The sequence below is a fragment of the Hydra vulgaris genome, chromosome 03 (assembly GCF_038396675.1).
Source record: "Hydra vulgaris chromosome 03, alternate assembly HydraT2T_AEP".
NCBI classification, from domain to species: Eukaryota; Metazoa; Cnidaria; class Hydrozoa; order Anthoathecata; family Hydridae; genus Hydra; species Hydra vulgaris.
Window position 1 is genome coordinate 59,370,949 of NC_088922.1, and position 27,997 is coordinate 59,398,945.

At 29.6% G+C, this 27,997-nt stretch overlaps 1 protein-coding gene across 2 annotated transcripts; it reads left to right on the forward strand.

Moving 5' to 3' along the window:
- Nucleotides 1-67: 67 nt before the first annotated feature.
- On the forward strand, nt 68-27,997 carry LOC100207577 (b(0,+)-type amino acid transporter 1). Of its 2 annotated transcripts, XM_065791959.1 has the most exons (10): nt 68-154; nt 3,905-3,981; nt 4,181-4,695; nt 4,774-4,899; nt 17,259-17,527; nt 20,620-20,723; nt 20,817-20,913; nt 21,375-21,530; nt 21,653-21,830; nt 27,879-27,997. In XM_065791959.1, the coding sequence occupies exons 3-10, from the start codon at nt 4,185-4,187 to the stop codon at nt 27,935-27,937; spliced, it is 1,500 nt and encodes a 499-aa protein (XP_065648031.1). In that variant the 5' UTR covers nt 68-154; nt 3,905-3,981; nt 4,181-4,184; the 3' UTR covers nt 27,938-27,997. The 2 variants fall into 2 exon arrangements, with proteins under 2 accessions (XP_065648031.1, XP_065648032.1); XM_065791960.1 differs by lacking the exon at nt 21,653-21,830 and having other exon boundaries at nt 27,879-27,983.

A 27,997-nucleotide genomic window follows, 5' to 3' on the forward strand; every position in this document is an offset into this window, starting at 1 on the left:
TCCGAACTAGTTTTTATCGAATCGAGAGTACGGACACTAATCTTAAACTATCTAACTCAAGGAACACATTGCAATTTGCGGTGCAATGTTTTCTTCTTTCTCGTTATTATTAAAAATGAGTAAAAAATAAAAAAGATTTCTTGGGACGAAAACGGTAAGTTTGATTTTTAAACTTCTAAATTGTTGAAAAGTTAAACTATTTCTGCATTGAAATATTTAATAATTTTTGTATTTAAAAAACGGCAAGCAAAAACATTTAAAGTCATGCGTAAGATAACATACATATGTAAGAAATATTACAACTTTACCTCTAGTTGTTTTACGATTCAATTTAGTTATACCATGTCAATTGTAAATGAATCGAAAGGATGGCAGTATTTTTGTAAAGAAAAATCTGGCAGATCTGCAATTTGCAAAAAGTGCAATGTAAAGATAATGTGCAAAGGATTTTCGACAAGTGGGCTGCTTCGTCATTTAAAAAACGCACATAAAGTTTTGGATTTAAATATGAAGCGTTAACATGGAGATACTGGTTCGGAAATTAAAATTGTGCAAAAGAAAATCACAGTGTTTGTTAAACAGCAGACTATCGAGGAAATTGTGTTGTTAAACAGGGATTAAAGTAATTGTTGGACATCGGAGCTCCTCTGATTGTTTTTGAGACCTGTTTGAGGGGGCAACCAACTATTGTTCATTTTTACTGAATGACAAACAATGATTTGTTGCCCTCTTCTATCAGGTCTCAATAAAAAAGTTGTTCAATAAAATTTGTTTGTCAAACAATTAATTTTCTAAGGATACTTATTGATGAGAACATCTCATGGAAATCACATATAGATATATTAAATACCAAAATATCAAAAAACATTGGTATCCTTTACAAAGCAAGTTCTATACTGTCTTCTGATAATTTAAAGTTCCTATACTTCTCGTTCATACAAAGTTATTATATATACGCTTGTGTTGCATGGGCGAGTACTCATAAATCCAAATTAACCACACTATATTGAAAAAACAAAAACATGCTGCAAGAATAGATTAAATAAAGATAGACTCGCATGCTGAGTCACTTTAAAAAAATTTGAAAGCATTGAATGTATATCAAATTAATATATACCAAAATTCATCGTTTATGCTCAAATATAAACTTGGACTTGTTCTTTCTCACTTTTCAAAGAATTTCTTCTAAAATAGCAAAAATAGATACCATACTAGAGGAACGAGAAACTTCAACGTACCTTTTAAAAAAACTAATCTTTCGCGCTTTTCCATTTTGTACCGTGGTTCTTGTCTATATAACAAACTAATATCCTAAAATACTCAACTGGAAAAATCGAAACACTTAAATATTCTTAAAACGTTATTAAAAGATCTCATTTTAAACACTACCAACTTTATGAATTTTTATTAACCCAAAAACATTTAAAACTATGTATAAAACTAACTTTGTTCCGAAACCAATGTAAACTCTAATAACTCTAAAAACTCTAAATGACTCAAAAACAACAACAAAACAAATAATAAATAATAGGCTTATTTATCAACACATGAACGAATATATATTACCTATTTCGCAAAATGTGTACCCACTTATATTTATGTGTATTGAAATAAAATTTAAAAAATCAAAAACTTCTTTTATGTCTGCATTCTTCGTTTTTTGCATTTTGCATTTTTTATTTTTATTCTGCCGAAACTGATAAAATTATTTTTAAATATAAACTTATTTTAAATTAAAGTATACGAAAATTTTAATAACGCATAGCGGTTTCTTGATGACAAGACCATCGGTCTTCTGCAAGTTTCCCGCGTTTTTTAAAGTAGTTTCTAATACTTTACAGTTTTATTTTCTATATTTTTTGTATAACATAACTTTGTGATTTTTTTAATTTTACTATACTCTGTAAACGATTCTACTATATATTACGAATTTGTAAAGATTAAAAAAAAAAAATTGTATATATTTAATAATAATAATAATAAATGCTCGGTTTGTTTACTCTACAGTACGGCAGCCGCGAACCTTAATTTCACTAAAACTATGCCCTTGGGTTTTTAATTAACGGACGATATATTTCATTCGTGTATAACGCAGTCCAACGGACGTCGTATGGGCGTCTATTTTCATGCAGTTTAAACTGTGTAAAACTGACGTCCATTAGACGTCCGTAGGACGTACAATTCAAATCATGGACGGACGGACAAAATTGTAACATCCTCTAGACGTCTTGCGGACGACGAATGCCAACTGGGTACTTAAAAAAAATTTAGGGGGTCTAACAGGAACATTAAAAAAAAGTACGCCAATTTACCGTGGTGTAAGGTGGCGCAAACTATAAAAATGATTATTAATTGACTATTGTGTAAAAAATTTAAAGGGTTTTTTTTTTGGCACTTCAAAAATTTAATATTATTCTGAGCTGGTAGACCGTTAAATAAAAAATTTACTGGGCTGCCGTTTCGGCTTATTATATGAACATATGAAAATAAATTTTTCTGATAATATTATAAGATTTGTAGATTGTTTGTTGAAAAAAAATGCATTTTTTTTAACAAAAAATCTACTAATCTTAAATCATAAAAAAACTGATGGAAAAGAACAAATCATTAGTGAATTGAATCTTTTTATTAATCCATCTTTTTCATAAGACCCAGAGGCAGACACAGAACTTTTTAACGTTTCCGATATGACACTTTCAAGAGTTGTTAAAACTCCAAATTCAATTATGTTAATACTTATGTCAAATAAGAATGTTTTCCAAGATATTGCAGCGATTGGAGCTTCGGAAAAAAATATTACCCTAAAAGGATTGGGCCCAAACCCCAAATGTAGGGGTAAAGAATTAATAAAAATTTTTAAATTTATTACCTAATACTAAATTTAGATTAATTGACAGGTTTTTTTTATCTAATAGTCTCTGAGTTTTTAAAAGTTATGAATGTGAATTTTTCAGACTCCCAAAATAAGGGGGTTATAAATTTTTTAGTGTTCAAAAGTCATAACTTTCGAACTCTAAAAGGTTTTTAGATTAAATTTAAAACCTGTCGATCAATTTAAATAGGCGAAAAAACGCATTGCCGCATTTATAATGTTTTAAGTAAGTTTTTATGAATCATTTATGAAATCTTAATATATATAAAGGGCAATGTGTGTGTGTTTGTTTGTTTGTTCTCTATAGAAATCCAAACCGCCGGACCGATCTCGATGAAATTTGGCATGGGGGTAGTCCTCGAAGGGGAGAAGGTTCTTAGCTGGGTTTTGACCCCGTACCCCGATCCCCGGGGTCAAGGGGGCCCAAAAATGGGCCCCCCTGACCCCGGGGTCAGGGGGGACCATTTTTTGGGCCCATTTTTGTGTACAGATATCAGGTAAGCCAGTTTAAATATTAGCCCGGGCAACGCCGGGTAACTCCAGCTAGTTTTATATAAAGCAAAAAAAAAAAAAAAAAACCTAGTTTGATTTACTTATTAATAATTTATTTTAAATAGTATTTAATAATTTTTTAAAAAGTGATTTAATAATTTAAAAAAATTTAATAAACTTTCAATAAGTATTTAATAATTTTTACATCAATTCTTTGTTTTCTTTGGTAAATTTGAAAAACTCAAATGATAAAATGATAAATGATCTGTTAATATGTCTATTTAAAATTTTAATTATGCCGTTTTTATTAAGAAAACAAGGTGCTGATAATTAAATAGTAAAAACCACAACTTGAGACAGCTTAAAAAGTGATTTGTCGTGACTTATAACTTATAATTTTTTTATTTTATCATTAAAACCATGTTTTCTGAATTGTCTTTTTAAATGTTAATTAAAATTAAAGTTTTGTAAAATCTATTGGTATCTAGTTAACTTAAGTCGTAGCAACTTATAAACTAAAGACATTTTTGTGTTTTTTAGACAGACATTTGGTTGACATATTTTGTGGTTTTTTAGACAGATTAATATAAAATGTGATTTAAAGATATCAAAAAGAGGTGAGAATATTTTGTTTATGCGTCATATAAATGTTTTATACAATTGAAGCTATGCACGTAAATTTCAATAGTAGTAAAAAAAAAATTAAAAAATATTACCAGAATTTGTAATATTTTTCTCTTATACTTGTAATAACTTAGTTTTAATTAAAACACATGAAAGAAACCACTAATAATTAGTTAATTCTCTGCGTTGAAGGCAAATGATTGAAGGGAGCAGCACTGGTATTGATGATAGACTTACACAATGGAGCCTGACCGAAAACAGTTGTCACGATGATTCCGAAAGTTTATTACATCAAACAATAAAAGATGAAGGTTTTAAACGGCAAATTACATTATTTGGTGCCATTGCCCTTCTTATGGGGACAATAATCGGAAGTGGAATTTTTGTATCTCCAAGTGAAGTTGCAATGCATTCTGGCAGTTCAGGTTTAATACTTATTGTTTGGATATGCAGCGGAATGCTTGCAATATTTTCTGCATTATGTTATGTAGAACTTGGTACAATGTTTCCGACGTCATCCGGTTCCGACTACAGTTTCATATACGAAGGTTTCGGAGATTTACCTGCATTTATATATGGATTTATAAGTGTGGTTATATTATCTCCAATGACATTTGTTATGATAGTTTTAACATGCGCAAGTTACATTGTTTCTGCCGCAAAAGTAGGCGAAATATACATTAAAATAATTGCAGCTATAATTATTGGTACAAGAATTATTTAGTAATAAAAATAAAACTATGTAAAAGTAAATTTTTGAATGGCTTATTTTCATTTCATTTTAGGAGTAATATTTATCGTAAACTGCATTAGTGTTAATTTTGGAACAATTGTACAGAATATGTTTACTACAATAAATGTTTTGGCGTTATTGATGATCGCAGCGACTGGCATAGTGAAACTTACCCAAGGTAAAACTTTTTGAATATATAAAAAAGTAAAAATAATATTCTACAAAATTGTCCGCGGAGATGAATTTAGCAAAAACTCACTTTAAAATATGTATTTGAAACAACGTACATATTACCACTGTTTGCGGACATTGGATCGCGAGTTTGAACCACGATTTTTTTTTATTGGCGTAATTTAAAGTAATTTTTTAAACATCAGATACATCAAAACACACCATTCAGAATCACATTTTATTTAAAAATACAATTTAAAAAAAATATATTTTACATTAAAAAGATATTTTTAGGGTTCATATAGTGAGCGTCACTGTGAACTTCGTGTGCATAGTGTTAGAAGCAATATTTTGCTTTCAACTTGTTCTTTAGGTTAAAACTAATAAGAAAAAAGGGTGCCAAAAAATTTCTAAATTTGGGGCCGGGACCCATGACGTAAAACATACTACAATCAACAAACATAAAAATTCGTTAATTTAAAAAATATATGTTATACGAAAGAGTTTTTCAAGCGGAACAAAAAATATATAAAAACCATATGATGAAAACGTTTCTTTCCCAAAATATATCACCTTACAGAGCGTATAAATAACAAACCCAGAATATACCGACCGGCACTAAAAAAATTAGATTTTTCATTTCAGTTTTGTTGCATATTCAGTTGAATTTTAATAGAGAATTTTTATTAATGTAAATTTATATTCAAAGCAATTATCTATTGAATATATGCATAAAGGGTCTTTTAAATGAAATTTGAAGTTGTTGAATTCGTTTGATTTTCCGTATTGGCTAATGCCATTTTAAATGCTTTTTATTATAAAAGGTAAAGTGGTGTATCGTTTTTTTTAAAAAAGTTCAGGACTGTATTAGCATGTATGTATATCACAATGGCATCAATATATATATATAAATTTTTTTTTTTTTTTTTTTTTCCGTCCCAGATTTGAGATTTATAAAGATAAAGAATAAAATCGGGAGGATTCACTCTGAAAAAATTTTGTAAAGGTTTTTGAGATTTTCTTAACACAGCATACATAATGAGTTCTAAATATTATTTTAAAGCGCTTATGGTTGTGGTAACTGCGCGGCATCTTGATGGTACTTTGAGAAGAGATTCCATCTTAGTTTAGCCAAGGTTGATATATTATTTATATAATTCCAAAAAATCAAGATGACAATGCTTAACAACCTTGGTTCATTAAAAAACAAAAAAATATGGTTTTTAAATATTTTTTGTTCCCCTTGACAAGCTCTTTTGTATAGCATGCATATCTTTTAAATTTACAATTACTTTTTTTTGTTGGCTGTAATAAGTTTGACGTCATGGGTTCCGGCTCAAAATGTAAAATTTTTTAGCACCCATCTTTTTCTTCTTAGTTATAACCTAAAGAACAAGTTAAAAGCAAAAAGTCGCTTCCAACACACCTGTGCACACAAAAGTTGTAATCTTAACATAGCAGCCCCCACTAATAAAATATAATTGCGACTTAAGTACTATATTTTCTGAATCTTGAATATATTTGTTTTTTAATAATTTTTTATGAATTTGCAAATACTTTCAGGTGTTTCATACTCAAGAGAGAACGTTTATTAACTTTCTGAAAATTCTCCACCTCTATTTTAAGACCTCCTTCGTTTATTATTTATTTATCAATTTTATATGTTACCATCAAAGAAACTGTCAAAATCTCAAAATTCAAAAAAACTCTCTGTGTAAACCAGCTTTAAAAAAGTATGGGGAACACTATCGCAAAATTTAGAATGTCGCAATGAGCGATTGTTGCATTTTTTGATTGTCAAAAAGCAGCATTAGGCATAACGTCGCAAATTGCCGCATTTTGATTGTCAAAAAACAGAACATGGAATATTGTCGCAAATGAGTCTAATGAATATTGTCAAAAACAAAATGAAGGAATGTTGTTGCAAATGAAATTAATGTGATCTAACTAACCAGAACATGCAAAAAGTGATAGCTCACTTAGTTAGATTGCTGTTAAAGTTCTGAATTATTATCAACACTGCAACCACGGCCGTAGCAGTCATTGTTGCAAGTTCGAATCCTAGCTTCGCTTACTCAGCGTATGAGTAAGTACTTTGATACGAAGGGAACTCGTCTCGATCAGCTTTGCTATTACGATGTTTTCTTCTCAATAACAGATAATGTAGTCGAGTAAATGAAAAGAAAAAAAAATTATATTTAGAATTCTAATTTTATTAAATAAAATTGAAAATTTTCTTAATTGAAATTAACAAAAACAATATAAAAAATAATTATAAGATTACTGTATTAAAATAATATAACTATAAATATAAAAATACTATAATAAATAAAAAATAAAAATTAAATTTTCTCAACATGGAAAAATGGAAATAGAACCTTGCAATTCTCACGTCACGATATGCTACTTTGACTTTTGCCAAACTAAATTTCCTTATAGTTAATAAATAATGCAATCAATTTAACAAGTTTTAAATTTCAATTGTTTAATTTAACAAATCAAAAAATTTTTCATTTTATTTTAAAAATTTTAAAGTATACAAGAAGCTTTTGTTAAGTTCTCTAAACGTTACTAAAGGGTTAGTCACACGAAGCTGTGTGCGAATATCGAATGACTTTAACTAAAACATGCAAGGAGTGTCGCTTCACCGACTGAGGTTTTTGGTTTTGGTAGGAAGTCTATCAATTAAAAAAGATAAAATATTTTTGTGAACCATACACATTTTTATACTTACAAGTACGAGCTATAATAAATTTATTAAATATATTAAATTGTTCTTTAAAAAGAAATAAGGTTGTTTATTCCGGTTTTTATTTTTTAACAACATTACTATTTCTGATAAAACAGCACTAACAAATTAGAAACCTTACTCCTTTTTAAATATTTGCAGCATAATTCCTTTTACTATTTTTTACACTATTCCTTTTTTTGGCGACCTCAAGTTTTTCTAATATAGTTGACATCATTCCGAGGTTCAATTTTCAACGAAATTCATGTCACCCGTTCTCATTAATTTCTCCCCAACCTCAACATCTAAATCATGCAAGTTTTTGCTTGCTGTCTCAAATAGTTTTCAATTCATTGGTGGTGGAATATTCATAAAAGAAAATCATCATTTTCTTTCTTTTGAATGTTATTTGTTACTTTCACCAAAGATACAGATCAAAAAATCAATTTTACTAAAAGAAGCTGGTGAATTTGGACTTTCAATAACAAGACTTACAGTGTCTTTATTAAATGCAAATGTTGGTGTTTTTTCTGAAGTTATGTCCGCCTCAAGAGATTTTCTTTTATAATTTTTCATTTTTGCCTTGTTCTTGCCTTCTTATATATGTTTTTAAATTTTTAAATCCTAAATTATAGTAATATCTACTTAAATGCTTGATAACTCTGGTGAATTCAACAAGATTTTTAAAAAACAAAAAATTACAAAGACAAATGGTGTAGATGAAAACCTGCTTAAGGTGCTGTGAAAATTGTCAGAAAACTGCCTAATAGTTATGGAGAAAAGAGGTCTCAACTGTCGCTAAGGCCGTTGCTAAGGAGTTTTTAAAATTTTTGGAAGTTTACCTCTTTTTAAAAAACAAAACTAGAGCAAATTAAAAAAAACTTTTATCCCATTGTTGTACGTATTTTATTGTTTATAAAAGTTGAACCTTCCACAAATAAGAAAAAAAGTATTTTTTTTTACTTTTTTTTAATTTTTTAGATTTAGTTGGTAGCCAACTTAAATTTATACAAATTTTTAAGGAAAGTTTAATTGAAAAATTAACTATCTTTCTATCTTCACATTTTGGAAGAGTGAAATATGAAAACCGATGGGTAATTAAAAAATCACTTAATCAAAAGAGAGCAACCAATGAAAACATCTATAAAAACAATCATTAATACATTTTTTTTTGTTCTTGTGATGATGATGAGTCGTTGAGAGATTCTGGGGGTTGAATTGAACTTTCACTTGTGCGGCACTTTTTATTGCAATAAAACGCGGTGCCTTTTGCATAAGGCTTTTGTATGCATATTTAACAATTTTTGCATTTTGAATTTTTACATTGGTAACACGTACTATTTAAACTTGTTGAAGCTTTTTCAAATCTTTGTGCCACTTTTTAGAATTAAATGGTTTCCTGTTGTTGTTGTTAAAGCCGCTGTTGTTTCTTGTTTGCTACTTATTATCAAAGTTTATTATCGTAGTTATGTTAAGCAATTAGGTTCGAGTTATTAGTCATGTTTTGAACTAACAAAACAATTTAAAATCTTTTCTGAACATTTTCAGTTAAGTTAGCCTTCCATAAAGGACGTCACTATTTATTAGGCATTTTTTGAACCCCTTCCCCCTTTGTCACCGATTGTCCTTTTTTCCTATAGCCCCTTAAAAAGGACGTCATCAAATTGAGTTCACCCCCCCCCCTCCGTTTAAATATCACTCAGAATCTGATTAGATATTTCCACGTATATTTTTGCTCTTTTACCTTTCTGAAAAAAAGTGTATTATGGGAGCTTGCTTCATTCATCATCTATCCAAGGATTTTTTAAGTGATCGTCAATTAATATGATTGGAAAAGAGCAGTCTAGTTCGTCAGAAATAGTTGAATCATTCGGAATATGAAGGCCCTCCGTTTCGATTTTGTCCTCATCGAACCATTCAGCAAAGGCCGCGTTTCCTTCTACTGCAACTACTCTTTTGCGCTTGGGGGCAATGCGAACAGGCCTGACTTACAAAGGAGTAATAGCCATTTGGTTGATAACATTGGAATGAGTAAAGTTGACGTGCTTTTTGAGCATGACATGGGAGGCAAAGTACAAGTTACAGTGCTTGCAGATTTTCTGAGACAAACTTGATTGCACAGAGGGACAAAACAGATCGTAAGGAAGAGGTTTGAATGATTTCAATGATCGAGGAATGGTGCTCTAAATATTGAAAGTGATAAGAAAAAATACAGAAAGAAAACAATTCTTGCTGACGACGTCTGAAATGGATACAGCTTTCAAGCCATCTTCTTACTGGCTGATTGGAATTGGTGGAGGCAGAAATTGACCAGGAATAACATGGAAGTAAGAGTTTCTTTTCAAAGCGCAACATCTGGGATCTTCACATTTCACAATTTGCATGAAATATGGACTGGTGCGCACATGAGAGGCAAACCAGTCCTGATCCTTTGATAAGAGATGATGGACATGAGCTCCTTTTTTTTGTCTGGATCGATATACTCGGCCACCGTTGGAAACTGGTCAATCATCAGACCTGAAAAGACCGAGGCACAGCTCTCTCCAGCAAATTCAAAGTTGTGTTTCTCCAAAAGAAGATTCACTGTCCTGCCTTAAATATAAGTCGCAATACAGATAATTAACTCCTTACGCCTTGTATATATATTGTATTTTGATAAACAGTTGATATTAAAAATAAATTTGAATATCTTTAGAGTCTAGATGAGGTCCATAATGATTATGAGGTGAGATCAATCCCGCCAACTCTTTACTCAGTGGAGCCATCCTTCTCTCGGCTCGATTGAAAACACTCCGTCTTGACGCATTCGTCATGATGAATAAGGCATCTAAATCATTTGTAAGAAAATGATGAATTGGTATAAACAAAACAGATATTTAAAATAGAAGAAACATAATTGTATTGATAGATCGCAATAAAAAATTTGAAAAAGAAGGCTATACCAGTTTCGATGACTTTAGCGTATCGTGGATTTTCATCTGGTCCACTATTAACACTGAAAACAACCACTGACTTGACCAACTTGGTCAAAGGATATTTTGTGATAGAATCAAAATCTGGCAAAAGTCGCTCAAAGTCCATAAGTATACGCTGTCGATGATGAATGCTTTCCAGATCAGCAACATAATGAATGCTTTCCAGATAAATGCTTTCCAGATGAATGCTTTCCAGAATCCAGATGAATGCTTTCCAGATAGCAACATAAGTGGGACCGGAAACTTGTGAAAAAGTTGTCCCACTTATGTTGCTATTCGAATAGTAATAGATAACTGCGTCAGATTTTCCAAGCCCATCTGGTTTGATTGCAATACCAGCGTAGACGGACGGGATGTGTTTGTGGTTTGCAGTGATAAACCAATCATGATCAGGAAGAAAAACTCCATAATAATAAAGAAACTCCATATGCATCAATATAGGAGCTTGTTTGTTGGCAGCGGTGATTCCAATTGTGATCCGAGCTTTATCGTCTTGAATTAAAAATAAAGCACACATCCTTGGGCCCCAAAAAAGAGCAAACTTCTTCCACATTCTTTATAGTTGCTGTAAAAAATAGACCATCCACGTGACTTGAATGGAGGTCATTTTGAGCCCGCATCAACTTGACTGGAACCATGTGGACGCGTCTCTTTTCTTCAAGCAAATTGCTCCGTTTTGGCAGCAAACGAGTATATAAAGCACTTCTGCTAAGATTGTAACCTCTTTTTTCGAGCTCGGCACCAAGCTCATCCAAAGGTTTGAGGCTCTTTAAAAGTAATTAAAAAATAATCAGTGAATAAGTTCAGAGACTGAAAAGTTATATTAAGACCTAATATAGTCTATTAGAATTATTTATTATATAAAGTTGTACTCTCACCCTATACACTTCAGATTGTCTTTTCTTGTGGGCAGTAGATCCATGTTCAGCAAGTTAAATGATGACACGCAATATCTCAGATTTTTCTACCTCAATAGTAGGGCAACCGATTCCGTAACGTACTTTAAGAGCTTTTTTCACTTCCGGGTGGTTAGAGAACACCTACAGTACCGAAAGAACTATACAAATAAGTTAATGTTCATTTTCTACAATATTATTATTGTAACTTATTATTATATGATGCGATAAATATTACCTGATTCATGACAGTTTTCTTTTCAGCCCTTGATTTTTATTTTGACTTTATATCGCCAATCAACTTGTTTAGATCCTGGACATTGGCCTTCTTCTTTTTAATGGTTTCTTGTTCAACATCGGTCCATAAGCCACTTCTTTTTCTGCTCTTCATAGCAACTATTTCTTGATTCAAAACAACAATCTCTGCTTTGATTGTGTCTTGAGCATCAGTCTTGGCCTTCTTTGTCTTAATTTGAACTGTGCTTGGGAAGGTGTGTCAAGAGGCATCTGACGTGGTATCAACAACGCCTATTGGCTCAATAAATTGATTTGAAAAAAGCTGGAACTCAAAAGAGGAAGAACTGGCATGGGAAAGAACAGATTGCTTGGTTGTTTGATGGGCCAAAAATGACATTAAAGAACCTTTTTGTTTCAAGACCATTGAGGTATACTTTTGGATCAAATTCTTTACTTGAACCTCCAAACCTTGATTTTCCTTGATCTCATTCCATGTATTATGGACTTTTTTTGGACTATCGGCTTTTCTTTCAAACAGATGAGCAATATTGTAAGATTTTATAAGTGAATTTAGAAGACTATTTTTATCCATCGTTTAATATACAGACAACAATGATCTTTGACACTTTTGCCACACATTGAAAAAACAATAAAAAAAATATGCTTTATGTAATGAATGCTGCACGACCAATTCCCTTTGGCAAATCATTATTAATTGCGACACAAGCAATTCCCTTCGAACAAATATTTGTAAAACTCTATTTAAAAACCATAAATGATATCAACACTAAGTCCTTGGGGACGAATTTCGCAATAAGAATTAGCACGAAAACCCGTAGCGATCAACTAATGATATATATGATACGAGAACCTACCAAGGGTCGAGCAATATATAATTAATTGTAATATATTCGATATAATTATATATGCAAAAATAAAATTTAAATAAATATCAACACGAATTTCTTTTCTATACTACAATAAATAAAAGCATAACATTCCCCTACGTTAACTTCATAAAAACACATGTTTACATTAAAAAAATTATTTAAAGTGACGTCCTTTTATTATAACCCCCCTTTCCCCTTGTCCTTTTTTGTCCTTTTAATCTGGACCCCTCCCCCCCCTCCCTATTTGCATGACGTCCTTATGGATGGCCCCTTATTAGCCATCCATTGATATTAAAATTCAAAAGCGTTTTATGTTTTACTCTATTTATTATTATTAAACTAAATTTTCTTTGATAACAATTTGTTAAATCTAGATACAACAGAGTACATTTGAAACCAATCAAATAACTGCTGCAGATGCTGCAAAGTATAATTTACACTGCAAAGTTTATTTTTAAACGAACTACATGCTACTTTTAGTAGCGAGGAATCAACTTATCTAGTTTTCTCATACTTTGCAAAGTATAATTTACACAGGCAAATTTTATAAAGTAAATTTTTCAATCTCTGTAAAGCTTTCACTTTTTTTCATAAATATTAATACTATGACGTCTACCATGGAGGGTGGTAAACGTCATGATACCAAAATTTATATACCTTTTTTTTTACTCCGTCATTTGGCGAGGTTTAAATTCGTTTTTGATCATCAAAGTTAAGCTTACATTGTTTGCTGCTCATCATCAAAGTTAAACTTACGATGTTTTCTAACTTGTTTGACTGCTTTTGTGTTGCCAGCATTTTCAATCGTTCAACTATATTAGGTTTATTAAAGCACTTCTTTTAAACTTTGAAACGTCTATTTTTCATTTTTTTTTTTTTTTGTCAACATGTTGGATGAGAAACACTTGTTGCAAAGCTGCAAGGAATTGAGCCGATTGCAATTATTTTCTTTTTTAACTTCCATTTGAATATCTGGAGTTACTAAAACATTGAAGTTTATTTGCTGGCAGGCTAACTATAGAGTTGACTTTAAAGGTGATGCTGTGCAATGTATGCTCAAGCTAGATGCTGTTTCTGTACATTCAGTTAACAGTGGTTAAAACTATGTTGTTACTGATGTTTGTGAATATGGTGGCAGAGGCTGAATTGATAAAGACTCAGGCTGCGATGGTGGTGTTAGTATTAAACCTACTTTAAATTTGCAATAACGACTGATTGATTATTTATATGTCAAGTGGAAAAAGTTATTTTTTCTAAAAGGAACATTGACAGGTAGGAATCCCTTCACGGACTTATCAAAACTTCACAAGAGCTAAATAGTTTTACTAGCAATTGACTCATTTAAACATTTATTTAAAAAAGTTTTGAATTATGTCTCTGCATAAAACTGTTGAAGTATGTTGCGTCAAACTCTTTATACATGGCTACAAGAACTAAAATCTAGTGGTTGCAGCAGAGCTGACCCTAGAGAAATGGAGCCCCTAGAAAAGTTAACTTTGTGGCTCAAATATATAATAATTAAAAACTACTAGCCAAATGCAAAAAGGTACATCAAGGAAAAAAAGGCCAGAGAAGGGTTGCGGGGCGGAGGCTTATCCCCCGCTTTTCTTGAGCCGAAGAATTCTAGAAGTTCTTAATACATTTCATGTACATTGCATATCCAAGATTTTGCGGAAATTGAGATTTTCACACCGGCAAATTTCATATTAATGCGTATTTCAAATACGTTCAACAAAAATTAACTTTTCGTTCTTTAATGGCAGCAAAGTCTTGAATTAATTGTGAATGATGCAAAAACTGGTTCAGTTAGTTTCCGAAAGTAAGCAACCTCCGATATCCTGATTCAGGCCGCTGTCTGAATCAGGATAATCTCTACTTTTTGAATACTTTTATTGTTCCAATGTTTCGCTATTACTGAATTTTCTCATTTTCTTTCGTATGTATAACTTAGATGTTGGTAAATACAAGATAAGATTTTTTAATTTTGTTTCAGCGATATAACATTTTTCGCAGGAGAATTTAAGTTTGTTCACGCTTGAATAAAAATTAAATGAAGAGGAGGTTTATATTTTGAGGCAAGTACATGTTTTAAATTTTCAAGTGATATTTCATCAAAACATTTTGATGTAATTTTTTGATATTGTGTTTATATCCAAAGAGACCAAGGTGATGTTCTATTTGCTCGAAACGTGTTAATGACATAACTGCGTAATAAAACAAAGCGTTTTAAAAATTCCACTCGATATTTTTCTTTTCGATCTGTCAATGATTTATCTATTCATTCATAATCGAACTTTGCGCTCTTTTTTTTTCTTAAGCTTACACCAGCTGAAAATTTGATTTCAACTGGTTCTATTTCCAATTTTTAAGCCAATTCTCCGGCTGAAATTTGAGCAGGTACAAATTCATTTTAATCTGCTCAGTGGCAGATTAAAATGAATTTCAGTATTTAAAATCAGTGGCGGCCCCGGGCTATTTTTTTAAAGGACTTTTTTGTGTGCCACAGCGTAAAAAAGGACTTGTAAAAAAAAAAAAAAACCTATTTTGGGGCCCCTATAATTGCAGGGCCCAGGGTTATAGCCCCTAAACCATTCCTTCCCTCATAATCCAGCACTGGGTTAAAGTAAACAAAAATGAAAAGTTTTTGATTTATTTTGCTAGTCGAGTAAGAAGGCATTTATAAAGTACATACACAACAAAACCATCAACTTAGTACCCTCCCTTTCCTCTTGTAGGGGAAGATGGGGTACTAAATTGATTTCTTTATTTTCAATTTGAACAAAAGTTAAAATATGCATTTTATTTTTTTTTCAAAGTGAAAGGATTGAGATGTATGTCCTTCATGGCAAGAAATCATAAAAACCAAAATATTTATTATCTAACAGCTCACAGAAAGGTTTAAAGTGAGCTGTGTTACGTAATTCACTGCGCCTCAGTACTGGGGCACAGTGAATTAATGAACAAAGCTGTGAATTAATGATAGTGAATAGGGGCATAGCCAAATAACTTTGAGGCTGAGGGAGTAAAGACACTATACACTATACTTTTGGCATACTTTTATCAATTAGATTAGTATAAAATTGAGAAAATAGACATTTTGAAAATTGAGAAGAAAATTTTATTGATAACAAAACTTATAAAAATATTAAAAGATTAAAAACTTAATCAAGTATTATTATTCATAACTTGAAACTAATAAACTCATTTTCATGTAGTTTGTTTGTTAAAAATGCATGAATTTTATCTTTAAGATCATTACTGGTGCACAGTGAATCAACCGATTCACTGTACCCCGATTTACTATGTCCCGCCATAATAAATTAAGTTTAAGTCTCTTTTCTTGGGACATGAGTGTTGTTAAAAGAAAAGCTAATCTACTAAAAGGAAGCATAAATATTGATAATCCGAATGAAAAACTTCAACTTTTAAAACTATTTCAATCATGATCTCCATAAAAAATATAGAAGATAAAAAAGTTAACTTTATTTAGCTAAAAATAAAAGTTACCTACGGAAAACCGGTAGTCAAAAATTATGTGGTAACAACTATAAATAAAGATTGCTGATATATGAGTAGATAAAATGATTACATTATCAAGATGAACAAAATTCTAATCTTTAAGAAAATGCTTCTTATTAACTGTGCCCCTCAATCCACTGTACCCCAACTTCCCCTATACACCTTAATGGTTTATAAATCTCCCTTCCGACTCTGCGTACGTACACATTATATATACCTTTAACATTATATACAATTTTTGTAAGGCAGCATCACCAATCAGACTAACTGCCTAATTTAAATTGTTTTTCCCAATAAAGATCATGAATTTCCTTTTTTATATACACCTTCAACAATCTTCTAGACATGAATCGTTCTTTACCAATCCCAAATAATTTCGATTGCTTGGTAGAAAAAATAAATTAATGACGCTACGAAGTGCTAAATGTTAGCAATATAAAAAATAATGTGTATTCCTTTCATTTTGAGCACCTGAAGTTGATGTTGTCAAATGTGGTAGCAGCTCACGAGTAACGAATTTTTGTGTTCATATTTTTGTTGTTGCAAGAAACATCTTATTCTCCGCTTTTCATTTGCGTTTTTTGATTGACCAAACTCAAATTAACGTTTTAACTTTTAAATATTTTCACTAAAAGAAATTTAAGGAATTAATTCATATTTTTATAATTATAGCTTAAAATTTTCATTCTTTATGAATTCTTATTTTTATTTTAGCTTAATCTTAATTTATAGCAAAAGCCGAATAATTTTCTTAAAAAAAAATGCCTTTAAAGCTATAATAGGGATACATTTCAAGTTCAAAAGTTTTATTTACTTTTTTCGGGAAAAGTAACAAATATTATTACGCAATCGAAAATATAACTATTTTTCAAAAAATATTAACTTTTTAATAACAGTTTATATTATCTTATTCAGAAATTTCTACAACGTGATCGAAAAATATTTTCAAAAGATTTATTCAATAATCAAAGAAAAATATCAAACATTACTATTCCATTATATTATTTCAAATTTTTCTGCTTTATTCTAATGAAGTAACAAGATTTAAATCTTTTAATGACTGTATTGTTTTATTTACTTAGTTTTTTTTTTCTTGGTAATTTACAAAATTTTATTTCTAGGTAATTTACAAAATTTTAAGCAACTTTTCAAAGGTTCAAAGACAAACATCTCAGATATTTGCTATGCTTTTTACGGAGGTTTTTGGGCCTACGGCGGGTATAATAATTTACCTGCATTATCAGCAGAACTTAAAAACCCTATTAGAGATCTTCAACTTGCAATGTGGATTGGAATGATGTTGGTTATATTTTTCTATGTTACTGTTAATACGGCATACTTAACTGTAATGACGCCAATGGAAATCGCTAACTCAAGTGCGGTAGGAGTGGTAAGTAATTACGATTAGAAAAAAAAAAAAAAATTATAAATAAATGTGTTGCATAAACATATATACTTCAAGCAGCATAATTTTCGATAAAATCAAATAAGTTATGTTGCTATTCATATTTTTGTCACTTTTTAAAGCATACAAACGTTTTCAAAATGGCGGCCATAATGCAAACTAAGAAAATGTTTTATGTTGTGTAAATGTCTAATTGTTAATATGATTTGTGCGACAACTGGTTGTATCAAAAGAATAGTAATTTTAATTAGACTTTATATTTAGCATTTATGTTTATCTTTGAATAAATCTAAGTTATTTTTTAAAAATCTTAGCATTTTATGGAATTTTAAAGTTAAACGTCCTTTTTAAAGTAAAAGGTATTTTTTTAGGAGTAAAGAACTTCGAAATGGAATAAAACAAAGATAACTTTTTTAAACTCAAAAATTTAATTTATTCGAAAGATGTTTTTTTGGCATTATAATTTAAATGACTTTTGACATATGACCGCCACGGCTGGCTCGGACGTAGTTTAATCTAGAGGTCCAATTTTTAATAACTTTTTCTAACAATTGTGGCCGTATATAAGCAATAACGCGGCGAATGTTGTCCTCCAAGTGTTCAATCGTTTCGGGCTTATCGGCGTAGACTAGTAACTTCACACAAAAAATAGTCTAGCGGTGTTAAATTGCACGATCTTAGAGGCCAACTCACGGGTCTAAAACATAAAACTATGCAGTTACCAAACTTTTTCTTCAATAAATCAATTATGGAACAAGGTGTGTGACATGTTGCGCTGTCTTTTTGAAACCACAGCTCCTTCACATCATAGTTGTTCAATTAATAAACGAAAATTTATTAATTGTGGCTCTATAGCGGTCATCATTAACTGTAACATTCTAACCAGCCGTTTTGAAAGAAGTACAAACCAATTATTCCACTTGCCCATAAAGCACACCAAGCAGTCCGTTTCTATCAGTTAGTTGATGTAATGGTGACTCAACATACACTTATGAATTATTATCACTGCAAAGACGGCAGTTCTGTTTATTGACGTATCCATTCAGCGAAAAGTGAGCTCCATCGCTAAACAAAATTCGCTAATTAAAGCCGGAATTTACGGCAATCTTGTTTTAGGCCCATTGACCGAACCTAAGTCTTGCTAGGGGATTGTGTGGTTTCAATCCTTGAACAAATTGGGTTTGGTAAACACGCAAATCAAGATCTTTTTGCAAAATCTTCCATGAAGTGAACGGACACATCCAATTTCTGTGCATCGTTACTTGAGTACTCTTTAAGGTATTTATTGGCATGCTTTGACATTTGAGCACTATGTAAATCTCAAATTTGCCTTAAATTTACCTTTCTATGTACCCGCGTTTCAAAATTTCATTTTTTTGCACATCTCTAGCAGTAATAATTTTGTAACTTTTACATTTGAAATATTTTACGAGTTTCCTTTTTATTTGGCTTAAAAATCTTTATTTCGTTTCATTCTAAACAAAAAAAATTTTTTCAAAATTTCCATGCAGATAACCATCACATAGTAGTGTAAAGCAGCAATTTATTGTGTTCAGCGTCGAGGTCAAAACAAAATTTTGTTCGAATTAATAGAAGAAAACTGTATATAACTAATTTTAACTAATTATAATTACATAATTAACCTGTTTAACTAAGTGCTCAAATACAGCTTTCAAACTGCCTGGTCAAGTTTGGGTTGCCAATGTCTAAATATAAATAAAAAAGCTAATACCAACTACAGAGCAACTTTCTTGACCCTAGTTTGCATTCTAGACTAAAAATCTACAATGTCAGGAGCTTCATCAGTAGTGATTCCTAACAATGTCCGTTATAACTATTTGTCATTGAAATACTGTTTTAAAATGATAATTAAGAATATTCATGTGTGTTATTTCGAAGCACTTTTGAAATTGAATTCCTGACACGTTTGTTATGACTACAATTATTACCTGAAAAATTTATTATATGTAAAATTGTTGTGTTTTTTCATGAAATCTATGGTGATTATTTAGTCACTTTGTGAAGTTCTCAGTTTCACTATATTTTTTGCAAGTAAATGTGTTTAGTACTTCTACAGACGCTTAAAACCAAATCAAAAACTACTGCTAACAGATCGTGACGTTAGATTAATAGGGTTCTATCTCCATTTTTAATGTTGCGAGAATTTAACTTTCGATTTTTAGTTTGGAGATGTTGAGAGAATTTAACAAATTTTGTTAAATTATCTCACAGTACAAAAGGGAGATAGAACTCTATTATTCTCACGTCACGAGATGCATAAACAATATTTGCAGAAAATTTTATTTTTTCTAGACTTTTATAAAGACTGCAATTTATTTAGTTGAAAAAAATATTTAAATAAATTTTTTTTTGCTTAAATTGTTAAGCTTAATTAATAAATAAAATAATAGCAATTAATAAATAAATAAAAGCACACACCCTTAATTATTCTTTTAAAAGAAAGGTTTATTTATTCTGACTTAAAGTACCTCTTCGTCAGGCTTTTATTTTTCATTTTATTTTTTATTTTTTATTACTATGTCTTAAACTTCCACAAACTTCCATCCACAGCTGAATTCTTAAGGCTCTTATACGACTTGAGTAGTTGGCATTAGAATGTTTCATCTCTACTTCAGATAAAAAATTTTCAAAAATGTTTTTCAAAAACATTTAAATGTATGACATGATAAAAAGTTGCCACCTATTATCAGCTTGGGTAAATGTAGAAAACAATAAAAAGTTGCGACATATTATCAACTTGGATAAATGTAGGACTCAATAAAAAAAATACCACAATCAGCTTGGGGTAAAAAGAGCGCTTTATCCTTTGTGTTAAGATTTTAATTACTTTAACAATGAATTTCATTATTAATATATTAATATCTCTTAATCATTTTAACAAAGCTCTTAATTATGCCAAAACAGCTCTTAATTATTCAAACAAAACTTTCAATTAATCCAAAAAACCTCTTAATTATTCCAAAAAAGCTCTTAACTATTCCTACAAAGCTCTTAATTTTTTATATGTAAAATTACATTGGTAGACGCTCTAAAAAAACATTAATACGTCTATTTAGACATTTGGAAATCAAGTTTATGGCTCAGCAGCTTTGATTATACCTGTATTGGTGGCATGTTCATCGTTTGGTGCTTCAAATGGAGGCTTGATATCAAGCAGTAGGTAAATATTTTTAAACTACCAGCTTCCAATTGTAATGATATTAAATAAAAAAACTTTCATAAAATATAAACAAATTTATTGTTCTTACTTTAGAATGCTGAATGCAATTGCTCAAAAAGGTCATGTGCCAAGGCTTTTTTCGCTTATACATAAGAAACGTCACACACCGGTCACATCCCTTGTGTTTATTGTAAGTCAAAAATTTTTCAAGATTGTTAAATTTTTTTAATAAAATTTATTTAATAATTTTTTATAAAATTGTTACCTCACCTCATGAGAAGTTGTTTTTTGGAAATGAGACCGCACGTGACAAAGTGGTGTACGGGACGATTGCATAATTGCGTCACGTTATTGGTAAAATAGTACAAAAACCAATTGCTTAACAATATGTGGCTAATTTTTTCTAAAACAAAATTTATATGGTCACAAATGCCCCAACGTTCAATTTTTTTAATAAATTTTTTTTATACCGTTTTTAACAAAAAATTAACTATCCCATAGCTCTCTTAGCTCCTCTCTTGAATATAGAGTGTTTTTATAGGTGAATTATTTTCTTCAAAAAAAAAAGTTAATTCCAAGTTAATTTTTTGTTTTTTAGATGAAAACAACTATTTATTTATTTAAAAAGATTTTTTAAATGTTTGTATATAGTGCATTGTTTCATTACTTATGCTTATACCAAAATCATCTAACTTTGGAACGTTGCTGAAATACTTTTCGTTTATTAACGCAGCACTTCTTGGCGTAACAGTATCATCCTTGTTATTTCTGAGATATAAAAGACCAGATATAGAAAGACCTTTCAAAGTAACTTATGTTAATAATTTTAAAGACCAGAATCACAAAATATTTTTGTCTATTTTTTTTTAGCTGTATAGTTTAGTTATTTGTGCTATTATTTTTTATGATTTTTTGTTTTTGTTTTTTAGGTGTTCCTTGGGTTGCCCATTTTAGTTTTGTTAAGTTCTGTTTATTTTACAGTAGCTCCTTTTTTTGATCATCCACTGGAATCAACCTACTGTTTAATAGCAATTTTTATCATCATTCCTATTTATTTTATATTTATAAAATACCAGAAAATACCTAACTTTGTATCAAACGGTTTAGGTAAGTCAACAAAAACTACTTTCTTTGCAAATAATATATTTTATGAAATAGTTTTTTACACTTTATTTTGATTAGCGTAGAGGCAAAGTTCTAACTTTAAAGTTGTATCATCAGTATATATGACAGAAACGTTTTAGCAGTTTCTTGTTTCCAAATTCCAATCACTGCTATTTTTTAAATTCCAATCACTGCTATTTTTTAAATTCCAATCACTGCTTTTTTTTAAATTCCAATCACTGCTATTTTTTCCAAACATTGCTAAGCTTGTCAAAAAGCCATTTTTTGCTAAGCGCTCTCATTTAATATCAGTATAAAATTACCCAAGTTTGAATCTTTGAATTACTAATAGAAAAGTCTAATATTTTTTTTTGTATTTTCACTTTGATAAATAGTTATCATCATAGTTAAATGTTTTCCATTTGTATTAGTAATGAAAACTTTTAATAGTTAATATATTTGCTTTATTATAACATTCAATAGTTGACATATTTGCCTTATAACAGTCTATTCAAAACTGTTTAATTTTTTTTTTAATCATTCCAATTAATATTAAACAATACTATTAACTTATATTTTTTTAAATCAAGATTAAAATCATTTTCACGCTATCCCTTATCACTGACCCTGCTGGTACTAAAGCCTATAACTTCTGCGTTTTTTAATCTCTTACTCAGGTAGTTAACTTTGTAACTTGTTTTCCTGACAACCCTAATCATTTGCCTTCACTCATTGATTAATAACTGGTTTCTGATTCTAGCTTGTGTTTACTTTCTGGTTTTTATTCTTTAGGTGGTTCTGGCGGAATGATTTGTATGTGCCTGCAACTACTCGACAATGTAGTGTCCCCACCAGGAACGTGGTGGGGATCGAACTTAGAACTTCTTTCTTATTAGTCAAACGCTCTACCACTACACTGCTACCGCATAAATTATATGAATTTTAAGATAATAACTTTGGGGTTGAAAGGCGTTTAGTTATTTCCGGCATAGTTCGGAATGTAGTTATCGTACTTTATTTTGTCAATTTTCCTTGAAGAAATTGTTTATGAGTCCAACATTAATTGATACTGGTAAATGATCACTCGAGACAAAATATTAAACAAGGATTAGAATAAAAAGTGATGTATATTTTGAGTAAGCCGAGGGGCGCCAGAAGTGAACAATAAATAAAGCTATGTGAATAATTTAAGATGCGTTTTATCACAGGTTTTTTGTCAAAAAGGTTGAAAATCATCTAATACAATAACACACTTATAGTCATAAATAAGTCCTACAATTGTATCCAACGGACTTTTGTAATTATCCAACAATATTCGATTATTTCGTGACAACGAAAGATAAATGTCAATAAAGTCAATGTTAGTGTGATTTTTTTCATGGTTTTCTCAGAGTATATGATCATCTTCGTAACGATCATCTTTGTAAAGAATTTTTAGGTGGATATTTTTAAGGTGGATATTAACAAAAATTTAAAAAAATAAAAAAAGCTCCATTCCAAACAGAACTGAAAATATGTATTAGGAATGTAAAAGAACTCTATGGTGAGTAACTTGCATAAAATTATAAAAGATTGTAAACTGCTTAGGGTACTGTTACCAATGAAACCAAATCAATAAAAAGACTTTGAGAAAAGTCTCAATAAAAATTCTTAGATTTTTAAATCTTTTTGAACTAAAATGACAAACAGAAAGAAAGGACTGATTTGAATGAGAAATTCTTGATTACAACTACCGTTTGTTGTGGTGACATAGCAAAAACTGTTTTTCATGATTACGGGTAGTCAAGGAAATTTAAACTGCTTCCCTCAAATCAATCTATTTGACCCTTAAAATAACCTGATAAAATTTCAACATGTTCTGAAAAAGATGTTTCAAGATTTTAATTCACAAAGATAAAAATGGAAAACGGTTAAACTCAGCCCGCAAGCTTTACATATTGGTTTTATATTTTTTTTAAAAGTTCTCATTTTTTTAGGTTTGGTTAAATAATAGGATTTTAGTTTGATGGAAATAACTTTTAGACTTTAAATTTTGGACCATAATGTTTAAAATCTTATTATTAAGTGTTGAAATTTTAAAAGTACAAAAATTTCTCTTTAAAAATAAATTTAAAAAAAGTTGATATTTTTCAAAAATTTTAGTAAACACCAAACTTAACTTGGGTGTTAAAATCAATTTCTCTCTCGTTTAAATCTAATTGCTATTAAATCTTTTTTTTGTAGTTGTCATTTTAGTTCAAAAAGATTTTGAAATTTAAGATTTTTTATTGAGATTTTATGAGTTGTAAAGAGAATAATAAAAATTTGTCATGAAAGTTTTGACAACCATTGTTCGCATATAAAAGTTTTGCCATGAGAAACAATCAACAATTAAAAAAACGGAAATAGTTATACGTAAATTAAATTTTGTTTACAACTTGTTTTCCTAGATAATATTTTTCAAATCTATATTGATTTATAAGAACATTCCTGTTTTTTCGTTGGTTTCCAAACTTTCGACCATACTTATTAGGGTGCATTGAAAAACATATTTTTTTTTAAATTGCCTTGTAATAGCTCTAAATATATGCTATATAATAAAATATCACTGAATTAACAAAAAATTTCGAAATTAAAATATTTTAAGAGTTGCCTCTAGTCCCTTGAACATTTTAGAGCTCCTAATATTCTGGGGGAAAAAAATTCTTCAAAACTAGATCAACCTGGTACTCAAAAGAAGTGAAATTTTATAAAAAGTTCGAAAATAATAATTGTTTTATAAAAAACTTTAAAAAAAAAAATATTATCAAAAAACCTGTAGAAATGCACTTTTTTTATTTTTAGTTGAAAAACCATAGTTATTATGCAATGAAATTCAAAATAATAATTTTTACATAAAACAAATATTATTTTTAAACATTTTACAAAATTTTGCTTCTTTTGAGTACCAGGTTGATTTACTTTTGAAGAATTTTTTCCCCCAGAATATTAGGGGCCCTAAAATGTTTAAAGGACTAGAGGCAACTCTAAAAATATTTTAATTTCGAAATTTTTTGTTAATTCAGTGATATTTTATTATATAGTATATATTTAGAGCTATTACAAGGCAATTTTAAAAAAGTTCTGTTTTTCAATGCACCCTAATGCTTATATGTAAACGTTATTTTGGAATAGTTTAACTATTATGTTTTTATCACACATAGCATTATTAAACTTTTTTTAGCTTTTAATTTCTGATTTTATATTGTAACTTTTATTCTAAAAAATATATTTAAAATTTAAAAATAATTATTCTAATTTTTCTGATTTAATCTGAAAAACTACTAGCTCTAAGATTCAGAGCCGTCGTGAGGGAGAGGTAAACGGGGCATACGTGCCTCGGGCGCCGAGGTAATATGGGCGCCAGAAGTGAACAAACGAAGAAAAAAAATGCAGAAGTGCTACAAAATATTAAAATTTTAAGTAGTTTTACCTTTTCTATTGTCTTCACAGTGTCTTCAAGTGTTTTATATAACCTTATATTATAGGGTAAAAGTTTAACTATTATAAAGAAAATCAGCTTACACTTTATTAAATTAAAGATTGTGTGTCTCGCCTCTACACTGTGCAAAGTGACGGAGAGAATTAAAATAAACAGGATTATGAAACACTGTGCACAATGTAATTTCAAAGTCTCAACATGGACATCACAAAGGTTGCCTTACAAACCTGATAAAATCCTGTAACGTTTTATCGGAATCAGTTTTCTTGGGGAGCTGGTTGTTACAAATTTTATCAACTTTGCCAAAGCATTTAACACAGTACCATATAACGAATTCTTTATAAGATTCATGTCAATGACATTTGAGGCCAGCTATTGAACTAAATCACTGGTTGGCTAACTAGTAGTCAACAATGAATAGGAATTGGAAAATATTGGGCGAATGAAAAAGGATGACAAGTGCCGGTGGGTCAGATTTCCCATTTTTGTGCCAAAATTATTTTTTTAATTAAATATTACTAAATTAGATTTAAATAACTTACATGGAACGTCAAAATATATTTCTGACTAAAAAAAAAGTTTTTTATTTGTATTTTTTTAATGATAAAATAATTCAATTAAAAAAATAATCAAAAAAGCATTTTTTTTCTTCACATCTTATCAAGTTAATTCAAACACAATTCACATAATACATATTTAAAATACCAGCATATTGTTTTTGATAGCACAATTTCATGAAAAAATATACTTTCCTACTTATCAGCTCAATTCATACAAAATTTACAGCTTCATGGTAGCCATCAATGCCTGGATATATTTAAATGATGTGATTTATAAGTTTACAATGTTATCTCCTGGCATTAATTACTCCAAAACATCAACAGGAAAGTCTTTTTTTTTTGGATGTGTTTGCTTGTCTCAATGATGTTACGATAGGGACAGATGAGCATAGAACTCCTAATTTCTAATTTCCTAAAATTCAAAAACTCCTAATTTGCCATACATGATGAAGCTTTTTGAGAACGACGTTCACGAAACCTATGTGTATCCTGTGAGTAGAAAACACTCAAAACATCTAGTAAAGCAATGCAGTGTATATAAGTCATACTTCAAGCCATTTACCTGGTAATTTTTTTCAGGCTAGCATCGATGTTGTTTGTGTCTTTTAGTGAGCATTCATAGACAAAACTACACTGGCTTGAGTTAGTGGCCTCAGGTAAAGCTGTGTGTACTTTTTCATCATTCATTGTTATTTCAACAACATGCTTTACTTGCAGTTCTTTCCCATTAACTAGTACAATTTTTGTGATTTTCAAATCGCTAATTTCTTCTTTTAGTTGAGCTTCTTCAGTGAATAATCTAACTTTAGACTCTTTTTCATACTAAAAGCACAAGGAGTGACAATATAGAACTTGAAACTTTCTAAAAATTTATACTCAAAAAGTCTATAGCCTATTTTCCAATATATATGCATACTAATTCAAGTTTTCAATACAATGCCAATAACTGTTGCAGAAGGTGAACAACCTTTAAGTAAACTAAAGTTGATAAAAAAAAAGATTGCTAGGCAAATAGAACAAATGCGTCTATCGGACATTTGTTGAAATCTGCTGAAAGTGAGCTAGATACATCACTGTCGTAAGATGACATAATAATAATAATAATAATAATAATAATAATAATAATAATAATAATAATAATAATAATAATAGTTTTTGCTTGTAAAAAACAAGAAAAGAGTATTTTCAATAATAATTTTAAAGAATCGGTTTATTAATCAGTGATTAATGTTAAATGTGTTGAACAAGTGTTATTTAATTCAGATACGTTTTATGAAAATATGTAAAATAACAATGTTATAAATAAAAATGAATAATTACACATGCTTTTAATTTAAGTACTTTTTAAAAGTAGGCAGTCTTATAAGGTCTTAGGCGCCCATGCTGCTTTACCCCGGGAGTCATGAAAGCTCACGGCGCCCCTGATATAATCAATAATTTTATCTGATTTTATTTAATATTTATAGTTTATTATTGAATTTTTTTTTGAATATTATAGTATAACACATTTTTTGTAAAAATAAAGCAGCGAAATCTTTTAGTTTTTTGGGAATACTGTTGAAAATACTGAAGTAGCAACAACTTTTTCGGACATTGACGTTTTTAAATGTCGGACTTGTTGATCAGGTTCATATAAAAACGAAAAACCCATTGGAAAAATTTTTTGGGAAACATATTTTTGACTCTATTGGTAATTTTATACTTAATTTTTTAGTGATTTTTATTGCCTCCATGCGTGTAAGTTTTTAGATTAACTGAAGTGTCGCGAGCTGCAAATTATATTGTAGAAAATTTATATATATATATATATATATATATATATATATATATATATATATATATATATATATATATATATATATATATATATACATATATATATATATATTTATATATTTATATATATATATATATTTATATATATATATATTTATATATATATATATATATATATATATATATATATATATATATATATATATATATATATATATATATATATATATATATACATTATAAATGCTTTTTTAGATTATTTTGCAACAGTGTTAGGAAAGTTCAACTTCGGTTATCAGCAAGAAGAAAATTAAACATTTTTTAGTTTTTTTAACTCTGGTTTCTCATTAACATGTAAAAATTTAGGTAAAGCT